At 35.7% G+C, this 25,320-nt stretch overlaps 1 protein-coding gene across 2 annotated transcripts; it reads left to right on the top strand.

The window, feature by feature from the left end:
• Positions 1-218: 218 nt before the first annotated feature.
• Positions 219-24,415, top strand: LOC114933445 (RNA-binding protein 24). 2 transcript variants are annotated; one of them, XM_029306036.2, is made up of 5 exons: positions 219-629; positions 1,316-1,442; positions 3,937-3,997; positions 19,095-19,489; positions 20,931-24,415. In XM_029306036.2, exons 1-5 carry the CDS (start codon positions 351-353, stop codon positions 21,089-21,091), a joined length of 1,023 nt encoding a protein of 340 aa, XP_029161869.1. In that variant the 5' UTR covers positions 219-350; the 3' UTR covers positions 21,092-24,415. The 2 variants fall into 2 exon arrangements, with proteins under 2 accessions (XP_029161869.1, XP_029161871.1); XM_029306038.2 differs by having other exon boundaries at positions 281-629; positions 19,095-19,312.
• The last annotated feature ends 905 nt before the right edge of the window (positions 24,416-25,320 follow it).

The raw sequence follows: 25,320 nt of genomic DNA on the forward strand, positions 1-25,320 counted from the left end.
AATTTCATTTGAGAAATTAAATGTTATTTCTCGATGAAAATATATATATCCATCAAATTAATTCTCTCTTTATTTATATTTATAATAAATATACATATATCGATTTTAAAATCAGCTGATAGCAAAATATTGATATGCTTTCCGTTTAATTTATATATATATATATATACATATATAGTTTTCTCTTCTTATTTTCATACAAATTACTTATGTTGCAGAACAAAGAGCGTCCCGTGTCTAGATGCTGCACGGCCTGTGGCGTGATTAACATTGACCGAGGTACCAAAGAAAGTGTCAAGATTGAGCAAGTCGTTGTCCCGTCCGGCGGCGATCTCGCCAAAATTTGGAGGATGCTGATGCCGGGTGCCGCGGGTCTCGGTGTGGGCGCGGTTGGCGCTGTGGGCGCCGTGGGTGCCCCAGCGCCCGACGAGCTGGTGCAAGGGCTTGGAGCCCTGACCGGTACTACGCCGCAGCAAAAGGATACGACATGGACGAAGCTTTTCGTCGGCGGTCTACCCTATCATACCACCGACAAGAGTCTCAGGGAACATTTTAACGTTTACGGAGATATCGAAGAGGCGGTCGTCATCACGGACAGACAGACCGGCAAAAGCAGAGGCTATGGCTTCGTAAGTAATTCACGAATGGATTAACAAATATAAAAACATTCTCTCGAAATTTTATAATTATTTACCTTGTCGAAAAACATTTAGATAAATATTAAATAAATTTATTACGTAATTTTTTATTTAAAAAAATTTACCAGTAATTATATCTCACACAAATCAAAATGCTTTTAATGGGCGCGTTGAAAAAAATATTCTTTTTATATTCATCTGAAAAATGTTTTTTGTACAAGAATATATTTTCGTTTAAATCGCATTGTGTAGCGTTAAGTCTGTTTTAAATTTACCTAAAAAATATTTCTTATATTTGAGACTAAGATAAGATTGTGTTTAGTAACTGCAACAAAAGATCCTAAGCCTTGAATAACTATGATAAAAGATCCTAAATCTTCTTCACTGTATTCTTTGGTTTGTGAGAAACTTTACAATGCTATCTGCTATACTTTCTCATACATTAGTAATAAATGTGTACCATAAAATTTGACCTTATATTTATAACTTAATTTTACTTTTGAAAATGTTTATTGAACGGGAAATATAAAAAGTTTAATTTATATGTTCGAATGATATAGTAATTTATACAAAATACGTAAAAAAGATTTTGCGCATATTCGAAAGAATATTTATTTTTTATTAGCTAAAGGAATTTATATATTTATTATATATTCAAGAATTTAATCTGTACGCAGGTAATTATGGGAGATAAACCAGCGGCAGAAAGAGCATGCAAAGACCCTAATCCCATTATTGATGGTCGTAAGGCAAATGTCAACTTGGCCATTCTCGGAGCTAAACCCAGGAGTAATTTGCAATCGAGTAAGTTTAATTATTTAGTCATTTTTGTGATTGTATAATAAGATGTGTGTGCTAGCCATTTTTATTATTCCTACATAATATTATAATATGCCCAATTACTTCAAAGATTGATATATAAATTCTATCCACACAGTAAGTTCCAATTATTTGAGTGAATTATTTTGGTTGATAGAAGACGTATTTGTACTGCTTTTGTCTTCTATTTCTAGTTCTATAATATCTCTTAAAATATATCGAAATTTTTAGATCGCACAATGGATTTAATACTCGTATAACGATATTAGAGTCAAATTGAATTTTGTACGTAATTGCATTATTGATTAAGTTTTGCGATCGCGTTTAGTTCTTATAATTTATGCAGAATTTCAAACGTTTTTCAAGTTTAACCGGGTTAACTTGCGCGGATTAAATGTATTTGCGCTTCTGATAAGAAATTAAGAATCGAGATTACATCATTTCTGTTTAGAGCCACGTCGTACTTTTTGTTGTTTTTGATATTTGCGCATCACAGTCACAAGTTTTCACTGTTGATCCATTGCCAGAATCGCTGAAATCTCATTCGCGTCGCAACGAAATGTTGTCACGCGCATCTTAGGATGCGTAGAATAATTCTGACGCATTTATTATTATTTATTATATTTATTATTAATCGTGCACGTCTAAATCTAATGAGTGGATAATGAAACATTTAATCAAAGCGTTATTTTTTTACTATATTTTTGCTAGAAGAAAAAAATAATTGTGCAATGTTCAAAATATAAAAAAATAATTTGATATATTGATAAAAAGAGTTTCATCTAACAGATATCTGTACGGGTAAATAATAATGATCTTTTTTATACGATCGAATTGTGATATACCTATACATTGTGGATGAAAAAGGTCGATAGGGTCAAAAGACGGAATAAGACGATCAGCCAAATAGTAAAGTGTTCCTTGAGTCACTCTCGAACTCTCTCAATGGCTTTGAGCCAACATAGTTTGGCGCTTCGAGATCTAAGTCTAAAATTGCCTTAACCCGAGTACCGAATTGTCTAGCTTTTTTTCTCTCCGAATTGCCTTTAGTTTATTGCCGTATATACCTATACAAATCATTATATTTACAATCACTTTTTGCATTTAAATATGTTCTTACTTTCACATTTGAAATCTTCGTGGCATTACCTATATTCTTTTAAAAATTCTGAAGAGATATACTATTGAAGTGTCACAATATTCGATTTTGATTAAAATAAAAAAATTATACAAATTTTTTTTATAATGGAAATATTATATTTCGCATATATTTGTACATTTTTTAAATATTTTTTTACATACTTGAATTCTATCAAGAACTTTGTAGAAAAAGATAACATTTTATTAATTCTGAAAATGCGGACTTGCAACTTCATTTTATATTGCGCTACGGAAAGGACGAAACATATTCTTTCTAGGTTAACAATCGTTATATTCGGTTGCATGGCCATTTCAAGTTTATTGCGCGCCGTAATGCACTCTCAGATAGCGAGCATGCCATCGGCGCATCAGTATCTCAGTTGTGTGCACGCGTCACGTACCTACATGTCCGCTTCCACGCACATGTGTCCATTCCTATCTGACGGTGCTGCAATCGCGCACATAATTATTAAACGATCGTTAACAGGCAGAAAGTTTTGATAACACCAAAAAGAATGAATAAATATATAAATTAAAATAAAGAATGACAAAACACACACAAATATTATTTACGAAACGACTGTGTATTGTATACCATACTGTATGATTTGCTCAATTTTATCAATGCGGCAGACACGAATTCTCAATGTCTCCATGAGATAATCGAATGAAAATTTTTAATCGTTTAATTATCTCTTCGAGAAATATCACGTTCACTGTTTTCGTAACACGTAATTTTCGTACATCGTATATTGATTCGGCAAGATTCTTTTAACGGAACACTGGTTCTATATTGATCAAATTAATGAATAAAACATGACATGAAAGATGGCATATGACACAGATTTTCAGCTAAGAATATGAATTATTTTTGCTGACAATTTTCTACTAATTTTAAATCGGTGTAATGTTATATGATTGGATAAATCATTATGTTATTATGAATTGTTGTTCATGTTTTTTACTATTTCTATTTGTAATAATATTTTTTAAAGTAGAGAGCTCTTAAATTATCATATATTTATTTATAATAGTTACGCGTAAATTCTTTTATTAATTTTTATTCTTTCCTTTTAAAAAGAATGTCAATAATTAGAATAAAAATTGTCACTTTTAAATTTATTTTTCATAGAAATATCGAATTGTATTATTTCCAAAAAAATATTTTAAGACAATATATCTATATTACAAAATATAAAAAAAAATAGGATTGTCAATAATTTTATGTATGTATTATGTATGAAAAAGAATTTATATAAGCTCGATTACATGATAAACAGAAGAATGAGCATTTGGGAATTAAAAACTAAGATTTATCGATTACATCTGTGATTTTCAGCATTCCCGTTCGCTACAGGCATCCGGGCCGGTTATCCAGCAGTACTTCCTGGCCAATACGGGTGAGTACACATTTATGTGCTTTGTCGAGGGATATTAAGAACGCATATGTCGTAACTGTAGTTAGAGATCAGAGTAATCTAAGTCGAGAAGAATCGTTCGTAGCGCGATCGTATAATCACTGACTATCAAATTCTCTCGCTGCGAATCGACAAAATCGCATATTTTCGCGCGATTTTTCGCTCTCTCGAATTCTTTTTTTTTTTTATCGCGTATAGGTGAATTAAATAAACGCAACGTTTATACAAATTTGCCCATCAACATTTATCACGTGAACAGAAAACGGAACTAAATTTGTTTTGCTTTGTGAACATGTCGATAGATAAAGTTCTTGAACCACCCTTAAAGCGAGCACGTATTGCAAATCGTTCGCTTTCGCGTAGAATTTCCCGGGAATATTGGGTCGAGATGTGATGGAAATTAATAATAGTCGTTGATGGAACGTTTGAAAAAAAAAAAAAAAAAAAAAAACTAAGAAGGTACTCGCTTAACGGATTCGCACGGTCGAATAATTTTACGAGCCTTTTTGTAAAGACATCATATATATGACATTTCAGCATCCTGACGCGCGCGCGTAAGGAGACAGGCAGAGAGTCCTCTTTCCGAGATCTTTGAGAGGGCCAAGGGCCGTTCTAAGGACTCTATATTAATGCGAAAGAGCGACAAAGAAACATGAGAAAGAAAGAGAGAAAAAAAGGAGAAATATATTAACGATCGATGAAAGAAAGAGAAAAAGAGAGGGAAAAGGGAATGAGAGAGAAAGCGGCACACGCACACGTATCAGAAACCTACACGTATGAGTACCTACAAGTTTCTTTCCATGAAGTACGATAGCGATGATCTTTTGAAGATCGGCCTGTTGTTCTTCTAACGTACTTTTTTTGATTGTGTTTTTTTCTTTCTTGGTGAAACTGACGTGAAGTGATGATAATGATTGCGGTTGCTGAGAAATTTGCGATTGTTTGTTACTGATTTTTCATATTTTTTCATTTTATTTTATATCTTTACTCTTTTACACTCTTTTTTTAATTAGCATAATATTAATGACGATAATAATCAGAGTGATAATAAATCGCAATATTGATAGCTGTTTATACCTCTTCGATTCGACACTATCGTTCATACAAAGTAATAGGGATTTTAGCGAGATATTCTAGTCTATATTTAAGTCTAATTATTTATTATAAATATACAGAGTAAAAGATATAAGGGATAACGTATTATTTAATGTCAATATAAAAATATTTATTTTTAAATATTAACAAGTAATTTGTGTATGGAATCACATATTTAACTCTAAAGTCTTTCAAATTACTTTGGCACATTAAGAAATGAATTTTTTATAATATTTTTTTTCCTTTACTCATTGAGATGCATTGAAAAAAAAGTTAAACTTGAAATAAAATATGTGAAATATATTTTTAATTAAGCAATATTTTAATATTGCTGCTTATTATTAGTTAATTAAATGATAACACCGCGTAATTTCTTTTCTTGATTTACGATATTGAATTATTAGAATTAGCAGCTTAAAAGTATAAATTAATGAGTAAATCCATACTCGTCTGTTCTAAAATTTAAAATACAAAAAATTTCTTTTTTCGTTTTAGCGCCTTTTAGCGATTCGTTTATTTTCGATCATCATGTATGTATATCGTACTTCGTTTATTATAATTGCTGTCTTGTTTTGCCTTTGGTGGCGGGAATGCTAAAACGGAACGAGAATAACATCTTCCAATTTTAGATGCAAATTTTCGAATCGCAGTGCTTCCTCTCGCGTCGGATTTATTTGTCTTGTAGTCGAAACGAACGAGGTACTTTATTAGACACTTTAACGAGATTCGTAGAAAAAGCTGCAATGATTTCCAGACGTAGCTCATATCCGATTGCATTTTTCTTATTTTAGAACTTAAAGAATTACGAACGAGAATATGGCGTAAAGAGGCCACATATAAATTTCGATATAGGTTTCTTCGTTAAATTCAAGCGCAAGCCAAGGAAGAAGCGTATATCTGATCCATTCCGATCCGCCAGGGAACCGTTCGGCCATTGCTTATAAATATTTAGTCTTTCGGGGTACGTAGACCATGCAGGCTTCGCGTTTGCTCGCCGGTTTAAAGCGGTCTTTCGCGATTCCGCGAGAAATATATGGAGTCGAGCCGCGAGAGATGACGGAGACGCGCGTAATTCGCGTGGAATTCGGCTGAATAAAGAGGAACGCGTACGGAGTCTCTTCCGAAGAGCCCTTCTGGCCGGAAATCGACCGGCGCCGAGAGACACGAACGGTGCGTATTAATTTTTGATCGCGCGACGATCGATCCCATCGCGGTTCACCTCGTTTGGCCCGCTGGATTCTTCAATGCCGCACGAAAGTTTCATTCGAATGGGGTAAGAGGGCGCCCATATCGATAAGAATTCGAGTGAGCCCTTTCGGAAATGTGCTCGACTCAATCCGTTATTTCTTTAGAGATTACGTACGATATCTTATCAGATTATTAAGACCCTTGTGTGCGATATCTATAAATAATAAATTGAAAAAAAGCTCGAAATAAAAGCTTCGAGCCTAATTCGATAAGAATTCAAGTGAGCCCTTTCGGAAATGTGCTCGACTCAATCCGCTATTTCTTTAGAGATTACGTACGATATCTTATCAGATTATTAAGACCCTTGTGTGCGATATCTATAAATAATAAATTGAAAAAAAGCTCGAAATAAAAGCTTCGAGCCTAATTTGATAAGAATTCAAGTGAGCCCTTTCGGAAATGTGCTCGACTCAATCCGCTATTTCTTTAGAGATTACGTACGATATTTTATTAGATTATTAAGACCCTTGTGTGCGATATCTATAAATAATAAATTGAAAAAAGCTCGAAATAAAAGCTTCGAGTCTAATTCAATGAAAAAATCGCGAATAGAAAAAGATCTTTTTTGAAATGATTTTTGAAAAATGTAGGACATGTTAAAAATTAGGATGATTTAGGATCGGAATGAAAGCAAGATATGTACTCTTTCCTTGGAATGCGATAAGGTCGATCGAAGTGTCTTCTTTCGTGGAAACACGGATGTCCGCCCTCCCCCGAAACTTGTATTAGGATCCGCTAACCACTATAATATTATTAATAACCTTGTGTGTGTGGTGAAGGCTTACACTACACTTGGTGTCGCTATTGGTGTTGTATTTTTTGGTGTTGTACGTGGGTGATTTTTTGGACTTTCAAATAACACGGTATAGCTCTCTGTCGTATATATAATAACGAAATACCGTTGGATGTTTTCTTATTTGTTTTTTTTTTCTTTTTACTCGAACATTTATCGCGTAATTGTCAGTTTGCAGCATGACCAACTTCGTAAGTTGGTCGTCATCATTGTGAACAATTGCGTGACGTCTTTCTGAGATTCTCCACGGTTGTCTCTACGACTGTGGGAAAAAATGCAATCGTATAGCAAAATACTTTTTACAGTTCAATTTTTTTATGACCCTTTCGAATGGCGGTCTTTCCTTTTTTCTTACAAAGTAATCTGAGAGACCCATTTTTTTCTCGTTCGTTAATGAAAGACCACGGGAGACGTTTTAATTTTTTCCTCGTCTCGCGGAGAAATGTGTCGTAATCGTGTGAAAGAAGCGTGAATATGTAAGTGCGTCACGTGCAACGGGGGGGGGGGGGGAGAGGGTCTGTTTTTTTGTGCGGTTTAGAGGGGCCCCATACAAAGGGGTCAATCGATTTCTCGCGCGGTCGAGATTGCGGTCCATATTTTTCATAAATTTAACGAACAGATTAATTAAATGTAATTTTATTAAGTAAATGCTATTTTATTGCTAAATTATAAGAAAATTAGATTTGGAATCCACATTTAATATTAAAAAAAATAATATATAAATTGTTATTAGTTATATTTTAAGATAGTTCTATAATGTTATTTGCTCAAATGACATTATCCTCATTGATGCGATTTAATTTAACGCAATTTTTCATCAAATCAATGACCAGATTACTTAATCTTGGCTCTATTAATTAAATTCTATTCGATGCTACGTTTATAATATAAGAAAATTGCGGTAAAATAAAAATCATTAAATTAGATTTCGAGTTCATTAAAAAAAAAAAAAAGAAATAATTCGTGTAAATTGTTATGAGTTTTATCTTCAGACAGTTCTATAATATTGTTTCGCTGAAATAACATCATTCTTATCGTACTCCAATTTCATCGAATTTATCGATGCTATTAACTGCGAAACGCAATGCGGCGCAGTTCGCTAATGCAGACGGAACAATGGCGGAAATTTTTCCGTCGCGGGTGACAACAAACTACGCGAAAATTCGTGGAGTAAACGCGTTATTGCCGGAAAGTCACGTCGGTGTCATAGGCGTAGATGCGTAAAAGCGCGCGTTTCGGAATTAGCTAAATGTAGGTGGAGAAGTGAAATCCAACACCGGTCTCTCTCTCGGAGGTAGACGTCAGAGAGCGGAGCTCTGATAAATCCGTGTCGTAAGCGAGCGCCGCCGTCGACGACGACGACGACGACGACGAAGAGCGACGAACGTCTCGGATCGACCATCTTGGAGCCGCGCTGGCGACGGTCCAGTCTTTATTTAGCACCACCTGTCCCTCGTGTCAGCCTCTCGCTACCAGCCACCGCTCGCTCGAGGGTATCCATCGAGAGGATTCTAACGCGATTTACGCGTTAGGACGGTATCGCGTACGTCGGACCCGCTGTTGAAGATCCGCGCTTATTTATGCGCTCACTCGCCACTTCCGCTCGTACACTTAGATCGAGTGAGTGAGTTAAGGGACACGACCGTAATCTCGTTGGATTCAAACGCGATGTTCCCCATTTCGATTTTTTCCTCCGCGAGAGAGTGTTCAACATTTTACACATAAACAATCCGAAGCTGTATTTCTCTTTGAAACAGCACTCGTTTGAGATACGCCGTTCTATTTTATATGCATATTATACGCAGACTTTTTCCCTTTTCTTCGATCAAGTTCAGCTCCGCGAATCGATCTATGCATGGTCAACCGATGAAAGGGTCACAGAGGCGTAAGACGCGGCAAAAGTATATAAGTCGGCACGTTGCAAGCTGCATATCTCTTTTATGCGGGGTACTAAATGCTATCTTAGGAAAAAAAAAATTGACTGTTTCTGACTCATTCGTAAAAACGTTGACTCATGGCCTTTGTGAAACGTCGACTCAAACGTTGAGTATCACACTTCGGGAGAGAAAGAGAAGCGTTTCCCTCTCGCGCGTCGTTGACGGATGAATAAGGAGTCTACTCGATCCATTTCTTTCCGGAGAGATGAAACGTGGGCGCGGCGTTAAAGGTCCATTTCTATTTTCATTGCCCTCGCGACTTCCATCCACCTGTCGTCGTCGCTCTTCTGACGCAAGCCGAGAGACACGGGCGTTCTGTATCGCATTTACATAAATACACATGAGGTCGCATCTAGAGCTTGCATTTCGAATTTTAGAACGATGAACGAGCGTAATTCCGGGATACAATTTCCTGAAATTTTAGAACTCCGGACGACGTTAATATATATATATTTTGGATGAGCGCTCATCATTTTAATTTTACCATCTAATTCGGACTTTAAATTCCAGCTTGAAAAACTAAATGAGCTAATTTATACGCAGACATATTATCATAATTTAATATTACGTGTTGCACATGGCTTTATCAGCCCGGGTATCTGATGATTCTTAATCAAAATGCGTTTCCGGCGTCTTAAACGAATTCTCCTGGAATAAAGGAACTTTTTTTTCTCGGTCTCCCGTCTTTCACGGACGGGTGTGTCTCGATTCCGAAAATTCCGCGCGTGTCTGCCGAATTGCGTATTTTTAGCGGGATTTGAGAGAAACATACCGCGTATATACCGAGAACAATTAAGTCACCATGGTACCACCCTTCGCAGTCACCATTGGTCCGGTCTGCTTTTCAAGGATTGGCAGATCATCCCATTGGATTATCTACGGCGCCGGCGCCCACACAATCCGTGCACTGCGCATAGACGTTTTGTCGTGCAATATATATGCATGTATATATCCGCGCTCGCGCACACACGCGTATGCAAAGTGCTTCGCACAGGTGATGTACATGTGTGTCGGTTGACAGACACACACACGTTATGCACACGCAAGTGCAAGAGTGCATCACGAGCGATGCGGAAACGGACGATCGCATAGACTAGCCCCGGACATCACGTGTCGTCGCACACGTGTGAAAACTGACCGCGTCGCATTCCGTGACACACTTACGCGAATGTACGGAAGGAGATGATGGCGGAGGAGATTACGCGTCAACGGACACACGTACTATACTGGACACGGATATACCGATGCCAAAATTCAAATATCAATTTCGCGAAGAATATTTTCAGCGTCGTGTATTTAATTACTACATTTTTCTTCTTCAATTCTATGGCCGAAATTGCGATACTACAAGGAAAAATTTCCTTGTGTAAACACACATTTTTTAATTTTACAAAAACTGTCTGAATTTATTGAAATGGATCTAGTATACGTGGAAAATATATTATACAGTTATCATATTCTTTTCCGAATTATTGTATTATTTTAAAAAATAGCTAAAATAATAATTTATGGCAATTTAAATATTTCCAAAGATATGTCGGCCTCATACAAATTAATAGTCCATCGATCGGCATTCGTGTGAAAAGAAAAGAGAGAAGAAAAATATCGGTTAGCTGGATCCAGGATTTTCCGTGTCGTGACGTGTCGCGCAAGGTGTTTCGGTGGTTTCCGTTCCGCTAACACGCGCTTCCGCTTCGTCTTTCCCCATCGTTAACGATCGTCCCGTAGTCATAAGGGTCGTAGCACACGAATTAATGGGTTTGATTGAACAACCCCCGTCGTTATTCGCTCCCCCGAGTATACTACGTCATTACGTATATGTCATGGCACAACACGTGGGGAAAAGTCGGGAGATCCTAATCGCGACGCGCGGCCACTTTGCGTCGGAAATCGCGGGTGGTCACTTAGATCCGTCACGAGGGAACGACACGAGGGGGCCTCTTCGTGACTGCGGAACGATTTTGACATTTCTTACCTGGCCGATCTTGCTCGTTAGTGTTTTACAGCACAGTTTTATCGCATAGTTCCTTTGTATCGCTGACGAAAAAAGCAACTACGGAAATAGAGTTGGCCGTAATTATATATGGAAAGAAATATATTGATTTTAAACAGCGAATTAACTTCTATTTTATATCACAAGTAAAAGTGCAAATTATTATCCTGATATTCTATTTTATTGTAAAGCATTTGTTCCTCCACTCAATTATTCATTCGATGATGCATTTTATTTTCATAAAATTGCCATTATTTTGGTTAATCCGGACGTTCTCCAAAATGTTTCCTCTTGTTTTCTAAATTGCTATGACGCAACAATAGTACATATAATGCGGTATATATTGTAGTATGTACGGTGTTTTTTCGTCCGTTCGTATTTTACATCGATCGTGTAAAAGGTCGTACGTCGCCTCGCGATATGTCGTCAACGCGGTTCTTCATTGTGGAAATTATGTGCGCCCATTAAAACCGCCCCGTTTCCGCACGAAGGTCTCAAGGACAAAAGGTAGTGCTGGCCGAAGGATGACATTCTATGAATATTATTTTGTACATACATATGAACAGAACAAGTATCCTCTACATTTCTTATGGTAGTTAGCGAAATTGAAGTTAAATTTCTTTTGACAAAAATTGCTTGTTACAACATTTTCAATATTAGATATTTCGGATATTCAGTTCTGGCAAACAATTTTTTTTGGAGGAACAGAAATTTAATTCTTTTCTCTGTTAGAAGATTTTTTGTTGGCTTTACACATCTCTTTAGTTGGCAGAAGCTTTCGGCTTTTCATATAAGTAATTTTGTAACTATTATATAGAATCTAAACGTTAGAACAAGTAGAATTCTTTCTTTAATTTAAATCTTCAACGTCTGTAGTATAGAATGCACCGGTGACACGAATGCAATTAGCATGCTTTTAATAGTAGGTTTTTTTAATTGTTAATGTGGTGAAATCAATCGGTATGCTTCTCGCAATCAGTTACCGGTCTATATTTTATTACAACCTACTTGCGGGAAAATACGATCAAATTCATAGAAACAACCGGTTTGTTAGTACGATTAAATCTGTTTAACCGCGTGTTTAATACATTAATTTCGTCCACATATGTGTCTCTATTTTAGAATTATAATAGACATTAAAATATCATTTTATCCGTAATCTTTTCATAAATAAGCAACGAGTTTGAAACTTATTGTTAGCCTTGCTTGCGTCATGTGGATTATCGTATCAACACAAAGATAAATATGGTTATATCAAAATATTGCCGCGTGATTGTGAAAGATATTTCCGGACATCGCAATAAGATACCGTATATCTCTTTCCGTGCCATTCATAATTTTTGATCGAAATCGGAGAGACGTGCATATACACATACATATATATAGTTTCTATCAATTATACCGATTCCCGGGAGACACGTGCGATATGCGAGGCCGTGTGTAGAGGACATTTTTTCGCCCACACGGGCATTAAAAATTTACAAACATTTCCTTGACACCGTATATTTAAAGATATTACTGTTATTAGCGCCATTAATGCGCTATGCCGGCGCGCATTTATTAGTGTATCTTTCCCCAACGCGTTATGAAAATTACACCAGAGCATGAAAAAAAAGATTCTTCGAGAAAAAATAAACAATTAAGTTTTTTTCTCTTTTTTTTTTTTTTTTTTACTTTATCCCCTCGCGACAATTTCATGGCGTTAGATGAGATTTTCTCGTGCATGCTTGTCTGTCACTCGGTGAACGAAGGGGGGCAATTGGGATTGGAAATCACCCGCTGGACGAGGACGGTCTGGAAATACACGTGGAACGAGGAATATAGAATGGAACGTGCAGAAACAAGAAAAGTGGGGCTGAGGACACGCGAGCCATCCATAATGCACGTACCTTGGTCGAGATGCGACCGACAGATAAATTCGATGGAAAATGGAAGAACAAAAAAAGAGGCGATGGAAAAGCGAGACTATATACCAAGGAGGGACTGTATACGTCATGCTCGCTACCACGCGTCCTTCGTGTCCAGGGTCTTTGTGTTTCCATCAAGCTACAAAATAAATTCCGAATATTATTAACTTTTGACTTCTTCTCGGAAAAATAGGGAAATCTTTCTGAGCATTCTAAAATAAAATGAGATTTACTGTCTTCAGAAACTGTCATCTTTAAAACTGAGAGAAATATTTTATTTAAGGGTTATTGATTTTCTTACTTTGCGGAATTAATTTTATCTAATTGTAAGAATATTCTCAAATATTCGATACTTTTATTTTGAATAAATTTTTACATCTCTCCAAATTTCTTGGAGTGAAAACTGAACAATCTTATTCCAAAAGAGTGGAATCTCACTCTTTTGGAATGAGATTGTTGAGTTTTTACTCCAAGAAATTTAGAGAGTATAGTGACACTATATTATTGCTCAAAAATTTGGAGCACATTCTGCAATTTTATATAAATTTATATTTTCTTCATGAATACATTTTATCTAAAATATCGATTTACTTATATATTTACAAACGTATTCCATTTGGAGAAATAAAAATTAAAAAATAAAATAGCAAAAAGTTATATGTATTTACAATAATACGAGTAATTCGATACACTGATCTTTACTCTAATTTTTTAACAAAGACTTTCGATTGTGTTCTTAGAAAATGGAGAAAAATATGTCATCCCCGAGCATTTCGACCTCAAATTCATTCCGACGTGTATACGTCTGTCTCCAATGTTTTCGAAGCTATTAAAACAGCAGGGAAGCATTGAATTTAAACTTCAAAAAAGCGACAATTGTAAAAGCTGCAATAAAGTCGATTGTTCTCGGACAGCGAGTGAAAAGTTTATCTGACAATATATACAGTTCACACATGTTCCTATTCTTCTACAAATAAATCTTATCGGAGAAACTAGCTCGGTTGGTACTTAATATATGTTCAGGGAATTATTTTTTCTTTGACACGTTTCTGTCAATGAATAAAAAAATTGATTTCCCATATTTTGAATGACTCGTGAATTTAACCCAAAATTAATAAAAATTCAGTTTAAGATTAATGAAAAATCTGAAATGAATGGGAACACAAGTGAGATATTTTTACAACGCTCGTTCATCAAATAATCTTTGTTTGTGCGCCTCCGGCAACTGAAAACTCCAGCAGGTGGCTGACAGTCTTCGATGTCAATAAAATTGACAACGCTCCTATTAATTTTCGCGCGTTTGTTTGTACGGATAGATCGATTGTCGTGCAACATGTAGCGTTTTTTTTTATCACACATGACGCACTTCTGTTCATTTTTATTTTTATTCTCCCCTACAAATCTCTTTGTTCTCTCGGTTAAGAAATGACATCGAAGACATTTGGATGACGTTGCAAGAATAATTCGCGAAAAATATAAATGTGCACCGAGCGAGCCAAAATAATTTGCGACAGGAAAAATATAAAGTCACGCATAGAACGTCGTTGCATAAATTTTTTCTCTTTACGCTTCTCGATTCTTTTGCACTTCGCCGCGCCAAGGTTGCTGATTTTATCTTCCTTTCGCAAACCATCGCATCTCCATCAAGTCAGGGTTTTCCTTAAAAATCTCAAATAAAAAGTAGTTGTATAAGAGAAAAAATTAGAATTAATATTATATTTTCTGTCTCGATAACAACAAATTCATATCTAGAAGATCAGTCATTTTTATTATAATATGCTTTCGGACGGACTCGCGTCTTCCCTCATGCAAAAGCTGATGAAACGTCCATCCGCAATGCGACGTCGCGTTATAGCGCGACATGGACATACAACAATGTCGCTCTTTTCTACCTTTATCAATTTCGCCCTTCCTGCGTCATATGTAATGTTCATCGATCGCGCGCTCATCCATCCTGGATGACAGCTCCAATTCAAGGTCGTCGATTACTATGTCCCATTGCTTCCCTTCCCCGTTACAGCACGAGGGACTCGTTCGGATTAACGCGCGACGTGTGACACGTGTGTCGAAGCGCTTCTCGATTGTCAGCGATTGTTTGCGATAATGGTCAGCGGGCGCCAATCCGATGTAACGGAGGAGGCCCTCCTGTGTCGTTCGAAGCCGCAGGACGACATATTGATTTCCTTCGTAGACTGGACACTGGCTATTATCGATCCGCTAAAAAGTTCAGGGCTGTCTCCGGGAAAAGAGACCGGGCTCCTTCGGCGTCTCTCGAAATGCTTCGGAATCACTCGTATTTCCGTGTTTAATCGGTCAATTGAATATCCGTGAGCTCTCAATTCATAATTTATTACGCACGCTATGCGTACCATAGGTAGCGGGCTCATTGAATCGCGTATCGAGAGTAGGCTTGCTTAATTTACAGATACCATTAAATTAGACTGTATCGGGACAAATTACGAGATCGAGACGGAGCGTGTGGATATGATTTTCAAACTTGGTGAATCTGTTTGCCAATATTCTTCAAAGACAGCGTTCTTATTATTTTTATATAAAAACTGGTTTATATATATTCTATAAAATATAAATATTTTAATTTTTTATATTTTCCATGTGAAACACATTTGATTTTTGTGCAAAAATTCGTTTAGGTTATACTTGATTAAATTAATTTTTTTTAACTTCGAAATTAAACATTTTACGACAAAGATTGTCAATTAATATTAACGATAAATTTGAACAACGAATTTACTTGTATTTTTATGTATTCGCAGAGTACACGTCGATCGATAAGACACAATTGCGAATCGGTGAACAAATTTTGCGGGTGATCGAAGAACGCTCGCCAGGTCGGGATCTTCCGCGTGTTATTATTTAAGAAGAAATAAAAAAAGGCAAAGAGAGAATAAAAGAGAAAGTGTAAGAGAGACAGAGGCACTGCCGTGAGAGAAATGTACTATCTTATTTTTTCTTCCTTTCTTGCAAGGATGCGTTTGGAGACGTCTCGCGTTGATTTTTCTGAAACTTTGATATATTTTGGAGTAGTTTAAAATAAACGATCATAAATATTCTGTATTCCCCGCGCTTTGTAGCAGATTTAGAGAATACGACAACTTCTTGACGTAATATCGACGTATCCAATATTATCGATTGATTAAAGCAATTATTATGTAAGACGCGAATGATGCACATATGCATGAATGCATGCAGTCAACAATGCTTGCCTTCGTCGTATAATGAACAAGGTTATCGAACATGGTGTGCGTAAATTTTTTTAAAATTTTAAACTTTACAATTTTTACTTTATTCATTTTTTATTACATTTTTATAAAATATTAGGACTATAAATGTTTAATTCTTTATCTATTCATATATTTTCTAATTTAAGCGATAATTGATACAAATTATTTTATCGAATTTATATCTTAAATTTTGTATCTCGAGTTTATCCCCTAAATCTGCAATGAAGTACAATATTTAAAAATATATGTTCCTTACTTTAAGCTATTCTGCGATATATTCGAAGATTGATAAAAGTCGGAGAGAGCGAACTCGAGACGTTTCTTTAGATCTGTGAATTTTAGGTACTAACGTTGGTGTTAGATAATCGTGTGCCGTGTGCCGAGAAGTATTTATATTTCGTGCAGTCACCTACATACACGTTTGTCGTTGGTTTGTTGTTGTTTTGCCAACACGTGAAAGATTTCTTTTTTTTTCTTGGATTGTTGCGTACGTTTTTCGCCTTATTATTGATACCACAGTGAGAGCAACGTTTACCGTTTTTACACCAACTTACTGTTCCCTTTTACCTCTTCTCCCATCTTTCCATCCCTTTCCGACGAAACATTCGATAAAACATTTGCATACACATACATACACTCACATACAATGTGCATATCGATACTAGAAGAAAAATAATTTTTTTTATTTTATGTGGTGAAATTCGTAACACTTTTTATTCTCCGAAGTAAAGTAGTCTCTGCAGTAAAACTTATTGAAGTGATATTTTTGTTTAATATACTTTTGTAAAGAGTATTCTCTATACTTCTTAAATTTTTGAACATATTTTGGTGTGTTTGATGAAAAGAAAAATGAAAGAGGTACATTAGAAACGCGATGTAATTGCAATCTTTTTTATTACCGGTTTTAATTACCTGTCTGTAATCATCGTGATACATGATATAATCAGAATGCATATTTGTACACACATTTACAGTGCATTATAAGCATGTTTCTCGCGATGGATAAATCCGTCAATGAATACAAAATTGATTTTTTCTAATGAGAATTTGATGAAAGGCCTAATTATAAAGAATTTTGTCAAAAATTGATTTTGACAAATGATGCTTTGAAACTATTAATGTTCGCACAAAATAATGAAAAATCGGATCTTTAATTAATTTTAAGTGAAACCTCTGCGTGCAACGAAATTTTAATTCCCGACTTAAGTACGCAAACTTTAATCTCGCTTTTAGAAATTAGAAAGCTGCCTCTTATCAAAATCGCATTACGGAAAAATTAGCAAAAATTTACAGTTAAAGCTTACAGAGAAAGCGCGATACACCTGATATACTGAATGATTCACCACAAAAGTGTCGAGATCGCGCATCTTTTGAAATATATATTATATATGATATACAAATATCAAATATATTATATACACAAAATTCTATCAATATTATATAAAGAAAATGTGTATCTTTTTTTTTTGAAAATACGATCGGATTAAGACTTTAAAAGATACGCTATTTCGGAACTCGAAATATAAACACATTTTGTATACTTATTCTCCCTGGCAGCGACCGATACATATCGAGACACATAGAGACGCGCATCTTTCGGTATATGATCGTCCGTATGTTACGTATGCGCGAAGATCGATTGAAGTGAACTCGGTCCCTCGCTCAACTCTGCCGTTTGGTGTTGCGTGCTTTTGGTGTTGGTAGAGAGCTGTTCGAGAGCGAAAGACCGTCGAGCCGGGAATTTTCTTGTAACGCGACACGCATTGAAGAAAGTTTGTTTTTCGTCACGCGTTTCCGACAGATTTCTGGCATACTCCGCGAGCCGAGAAATCGACGATGTAAGATGTATAATGGTGCATGCACGCGATTACGAGCTCGTCTCTCCGCGATCAGGACACTTAATTAATGATCATTATATTTATCTACGAATTTTTAAATATTTATCTCGAAAATGAACTAAAAATCATCATAATCGACAACTCGCGAACTCTTAATTAATTATATATATACATACACAATTACACGAAGGAAATTTGCACGCATACATGTACACGCAATCATGTAACATTACTACTATCATCATTCTTCCTTCCCGATTCCATTATGTTCCGTAAAATGAGAGAAGTATATTGAACCGAACGAGAGATCCATCAGGTTTATTTCGCTGCGCCTTCTTCCAAAGTTCGCGACATCGAACATTATCTGATGGCTCTCGGTCGGTTTAAAACTAGGTGTATTTGTTTGTAAATTATTGCTTCGCGAATTGGACGGCGTTTAATTTATCTACGTATCAATATTATGGCAAAAAAAGTTGATAAGATATTTACAGCTAATGGTGTTTTCATATTTGACGTGCGGGAAGAATACGGTTATTTACACAGATCAAGTTATGAACATATTAAAACACATTTGTGCAAAATTTTATTGAGAATAGAGCACTTAATGTAATGAACTCATTTCAAATGCAGATCGATAGTAATCATGCAATAATTATTTTACTTGATTATTTAAAGTCTTTAGCGAAGATATATACACATACATATATCTGAAACATGAATTATCTAAATATTCCAAAACTAATTCTAATTATTTCTCAGCTAAATATCTCATACACAGGATTTAAAATAACCAAAACGAACGAATTATTATCATCGCTCGATCGATCCAACAATACATGTATAAATATTTTCATCTCCTCATAACTTCGAGTTATTTATTCATCGCGCAATGAAATAATTTCAAAGAATAAGAAAATATCTCGCCGTCATCGTCGCAATAAATTCACAAACACATCCGCCGCAATTGGCCTCCACGTCCTCGTGTCTCATCAGCATCCGTAATCAACGACCGTTCTCGTTTTGCAGGGTACCACCAGGTTACGTGTACCAGTCGCCCTACCTGGCGGCCGCGGCGCCAGGTGGTCTGGTACCGCTTCCGGCGACGCAGTTGAGCCACGCAGCCGCCGTCGCCGCGGCGTCGCAGTTCTACGAGTACCAGAACGCGGCGGCGGCCGCAGCTACCTACCCGGGCACCTCGTACAACTTCGCCGAGGCATATCCGTACACGACCGCGGCCGCGGCTGGTACGTGTTTGAATAGTGTCCAGAGTAAGGGTAGCAACTACCCGTTACACCACCACCACCAACACCACCAACAGCAGCAACAGCAGCAGCAAAACGGTCCCGCGACGTTGGCGCATCAGCAACGGCTGGAGAAAGCTCTCTTACCGCAATTTCTGCCGTCCGTGCTGCGTGATTACGGTAGAAAATCTCCAGAGATAGGGGAAGAAGAGAGAGAGAGAGAGAGAGAGAAAGAGAGAGAGGGATGAGAGAAAGAAGGGTGGGAAAGGGGATGTCTTGTAGTGCTTAATATAAATATTTCGCGGGGTTCTCACAGGATCTGGTTTTTTCGTGTTTCTCATGGGGCGAAAAGAGGAAGGTGTACGTGTGGATAATACGAAGGGGGATTGAAACGTGCAACTTCCGACGTACTGCTTCTCCGTTAGACATCGTCGGATTATACGCGCGGTTAGGGGGAATAATAATTCCGACGTCGGATATACATATATATGTGTGTCGGCACTTTAAGGCGGGAATGCAATGAAGCGTCGTTTATCCTGTCCGAGAGCCTTGGGCATTTCCTGACGGATCCTTCGTGGGAACCCTGTTACATGTCTCTCTCTTCTCGGCGTTGATATACACATCTCGCTTTCTCTCAACTTCGATTCGTTTGCAATTTCTCTCGCATATCAATATCAATAATTTTCTCGTAAGACAAAATTCTCAGCCTTCTGCGAGACATATCTCACTTCTTATTAATATAACTTTTTTTTTAATATTCTCTTATTTTTTTTATTTATATTTTTTGCTTCAATAACTGCATACATTATCGTATGTTACGTTGTAGTATTGTACGTTCGCGCGCTTTATTGTTCGATAGTGGATGAACGATGAACATAGGACAAAGTTTTGCATGCGCTTCATGAACTAGACATTGACGCATTATATATACATATATTGTCATTTTGTCTGCGCTGTCTGTGGTGATGGTGGCGGTGTTCTCGCGATGAGTGATGGTGGTCAACGAGCGCCATTCGCTTTTCGTAATACGAATAAACAGCACTCCAAAAAAGCTAAGGCACAAGATAAGAAGGTTTACAATGCGCACAAATCGCTTGCATACGCTTCTTTTGTTATTCATTATTTATCTTACTTTATGCAGAGGATGTTCCAAAATGTTCTTTTAATGATTCTTTGCTCAATTGTCATCAATAATTTTCAAATTTTAAGCGATTGAAAGAGAAGAGCTAATTTTACTTTGAAGAGGAACCGTAAATAAAATTATATTCTTCAATTCATTGTAGATAAAGTTTAACAAAATTTTAATTTGAGACTCTTAGGGAGACTCTAAGGAAAAATTGTCTAAATATCAACAAATGAATCTATCATTAAAAAAAATTTTGAAACATCTTACATGTATATACATATATGTATATATGTATATATATACATATACATATATATATATATATATATATATATATATATATATATCCATTGTAGTTTTAATTTGCACTTGTTTAAGCTCTAAAAATTCTTTGACAATTTTTTCAGATAAAAATGTTATTCTAAGTATTATATAATGAAATATTATAAGTATACATATTATTTGTGAGAGAAAAAAAATCGTCTCTTTTTTCAGCTAATGCAGCGGCGGCGGGTTACGTGGCGCCGTACACCTACGCTACTTTACCAGGTGCCGCGGGTCTGCCAGCAGCGGCAGCGGCTGCGGCGACAGCAGCTGGTGCAGCTTTCCCAGGCCTGCCGTATCAGACGACACCTCAGGAGGCCAGATTGCAATAAAGCGCTTTTCGACGTTAGACCACCACGAAACAATTGTAGCCGAGCCTTTTTACGTGACAGAGATGAAGCGAGAGAAAGAGGGATGAAGCCGCGTAAAACATATGCTCGATCTCGTTGTCTTTGGGGAATCGGCTCGCCAGCTTCCTCGTTTCACCCATTTTTCCGTGAGATTTTTATGTTCCCGGTCGGTCGTGTCTCGCACAATTAAACCAATCGAAATGCGAGAAAGAGGATGAGATCTGACGAAGCGGCAGCTGCCTCGAGATCAGGCGATCCCCGACGACTTCTCTCGCTAAAGTCTGTATAATCTGTACTCTTCCTTTTTCGCTTCCCTGACCTTTAATTTTCCTCTCCAATTTTTCTCGTGAAGCCGAATACATCGGCCTGCTCTGCCGATATCAATTATTACGCGAAATTTTAGAAAGAAATCTCCATGATTTTTTTAGAGAACTATGATTACGATTATTTATAATGCACTCGAATACCTAAACTCGTTCGAGAAAGTGATCTTCGATTAAATCGGAATTTGAGAGCCGAAAAGGGGGTTGATTGCGCTATCACCTCCATTAATAGGAGTTACATGCGCGAAAACGCCCTGTAGGTTATTGGGCACAATGCTATTCTGTAAGATTTCTATTTCAAAATATTATAATAAGAGAGATGAAGCGGTGTATTAAAATGTCACCGCGTAATATGATTTTTAAAATTTAATTGTTTTAACAATCTCATTATAATCATGTCCAATTATAAATCATGTTAGTTCCTTGTACCTATACCTATTTTCGTCGTGGTTCCTAAATTCACGATCACGACTTCTTCGACAGTCAATCTTAATAGTATCAGTCAAACGATATATATGTACACGTGAATCTGTTCTCTCATAGTTGCGACACGATCTGTCTTCGACAAAGTTAGACGAATGCGCTAAACTAGAAATATCGATAAAAATTAATGCGAGAGCTCCGTAATATAATTTCGGAACCATTTACATTCAGGCTTAGAGATGCACAGAGAAAAAGCAACGTGTTTTAAATTTTAGATAAATTTTCGATAGATTTAATGCGGTAAACAAGATTTCTAGTATGATAAGTTGTTAGATTATATTTTCAGGCAATTTTTTTTTTTTTTTTTTTTATAAAGAAGAAAGAAATTATGATTGCGTTTATTTTGTAACGGACGGTATTCATAATCGTTTGACTCACCATTTTTTTTAATTTGGCAACTGGAGATAATACAGATAGAAATTATATCATAAATCCTGACTTGAGAAACGAGACTTACGATCCGATTTCTTTAATATTGTTACCATTGTTCTTGATGACAACGTTTAATTTATTTTTTTTTTTTATCTCGTTCTATTGAAAATTCTTTGAGATGTCTATCCGAACATTTATTCTTTCTACATTAGCACAATTCAGTTGTTTATGTTTACTATGCTTTTTATCCTACCAATTTTTCATATCTATCTCGAAATTGCAACTAATATTCTTTTTTTTTAATTCTTTTCTTCAGGTCGAAACAAATGAATTTTTACTTCGAGGCTTATTATATGTAGAACTCGCAATCTGTTGAAGAATTTTGTTTGCAACGATTTTTTAAATTTTCTTATTGAATAAAAATTTCTCATTGATACATGCATCTGTATATATGTATATATGTGGACATATACACATATGCTGATTATATAATTATTGTACTTACTTTTTCTTATAATTTTATTCTTATTAACTGATTTTTCGTTCTCTATAAGAAATATGCGATTATGAATACCGTCCGTAAATATATCTATACATAGAGAGAATGCGTCATAGTAACAAGGTATACGTATCTTCCAAAGTACTTGTTTACCAATATATTATTTCTTATTGCGCACTGCTTATTTCGGCTCTCTGTTGTTTAGCAGACTATGTTTTTACGTATATTATACATATAAATACGTGAATATTTATTACAAGCTATAAAATATTATACATATTACTAGTTGGGACGTTAACTGATTTATCAGGAGGATAGGATCACACAAATGTGATTTAAAAAGAGAAGGTCGAGACATACATGATTATCGAAGACGTCTAATTTAAGCCGCAGTGGCCTTAAATTCGCACAATAGAGCGAAATGATAAAGTGTCTTATTTCGAGGCCTTGTTATGTTAATTAATCAACTAAATGTATTACTTAGACAAAATGTAAAACATCGACCAACTTTATGGCAGCGCGAATATGCCGAGGAGGGAATGAGTCGATTTGATTTACAAATCGTTTTTAATTGAGAGAACCTTAACGCTTCTTACCTCTTTTCGACACAAAAATTAAAACTGTTTTAACAATGAATTATTTCGATTAAGGCGTCGCTACGTTTTAAGTATTGCATTGCCTCTTATTATACCGTATTGAACTGCGATATGTAATTCCTTGACACCTGATCGACTTTTCTTAAACTTGTACGTTCGTCTACTCTTAGTGATCCAGTGCCTTAATTAGCACAGTCGAGTAGCCGTAATGATTAGAAACTAGTCAGCGATTTGTTAGTGCAACGCTCGACGCGCTAACTCGTACAGACGTGAGGCTCAACGAAAGGGTGAGGAGCTAAAGGAATATCAAAACATAAGCAACTAGGATCGGGTTGAGGAAAGTGGTTGTCTAGTCCCAAACCCTTTCAAACCTTAAATGAGGTTAACTCGGTTTGTTAGATTTGTAAGTAGAAGTTAATGCGCAGGGTGGAAACCAAAAGCGAAATTCTTTGTAAAAAGTTAGGTTGAGAAGACGTTAGGGACGGATTAGTTTAAGTATTATTATATAACATAATAGGAAAATAAATTATTATTATTATTCTTTTATTATTATTCTATTATTATTATTATTATTATTATTATTATTATTATTATTATTATTATATTAATTATTATTATTATTATTATACATTATTATTGACATTATCACGTTTTATTATTATTATTATTATTATTATTATTATCGCTATTAATTATATAATATTATTGTTCATGTACTTAACGAAGAAACAGAATGTACACGTAACGTGATTGAGGAATTTGTTATAAAACACACTGAAGCTTCCGTTGCGAATGAAGAGAGGATAGTAATAAAGAGAGTCTGGATGAAGACGCGCAAGGATACGTACTTTTTATCAGGTACGATCATCTTTTTGAATATCCTATACTCCTAGGATTAATTGTATATAGGCTTAATTATATATAGGTTGTAATATATATATTGCCTGTTATATCCTCAATAATATTAAAATATTACCGCTCTATTAATAGATTCACCGAGAACCGAAAACAAATATATTATCATTAAGAGAAAGTCGCATATTCTTGCCAGTCAATTATACACATATCCCTCCACGTATTAATTCGATACAACAGGATAGAATATAAGAATTGCGAATATAAATAATCTTTATCATTCAAGTTTCTTTCGATTTTTTTTATTTTTTAACGTAAACTTAGTTATTTGCGATTTTTTACATTTGATAATAATTACAATATATATTAATATGTGTTATTTATAAATAATATTAAATAACGGTATCTGTATACGTTTGCAAGTTGTTCTACACTTGCTTCGTCGTCCGACAGAAGATGAGACTTCGCAACTTCGCAACGTCGTTTTTGGTAGCTAAAGATAAATCTAATGGCCTTGTGTATATGTGTGCGAGAGATCGGACGCGAAAGAACGTCGCGACGATTCGCAAAAACAAGCAAAAGGGAGAGCCACCCTCATCGCGGGACCGTAACAACTATGCAAAAATAACTAAGCTGCTCCCATCCTTCTGCTACCAATGACACGACACGATGATTTGGCACTTCTCTATCCAGCAACCGTTGTACGATTTACTCTTTAACACCGTATTCTGAAAATTAATTAACATCAAAAGTCTTAATGTATGATAGTATCGACGTTAGTTGCAGTTACTCGAAGATTATTATTGCGATCGCAAATATTTCTCTAATTAGAATTTTCATTAATTTTTTTTTAAATATGCTATAAATATTATAATTTCGAGATCCTTTGTGCATGTAATGCTGTTAAATTTTAGCGTACAATTAACAAAATGCGATGATTATGCAATATAATAATTTTCAAAAAATAAATTATACTAAAGAAAAAAGATCTATGAAATTATAGAAATAGAAAAAGTGTTATATTAATGAAGTCTATACGCAGTAGATATATGTAGTTCTTAGATGCGTAAGTATAAATAAATT

The sequence above is a fragment of the Nylanderia fulva genome, unplaced genomic scaffold (assembly GCF_048542155.1).
Source record: "Nylanderia fulva isolate GAGA-0341 unplaced genomic scaffold, ASM4854215v1 Scaffold3, whole genome shotgun sequence".
In the NCBI taxonomy this organism is placed as follows: Eukaryota; Metazoa; Arthropoda; class Insecta; order Hymenoptera; family Formicidae; genus Nylanderia; species Nylanderia fulva.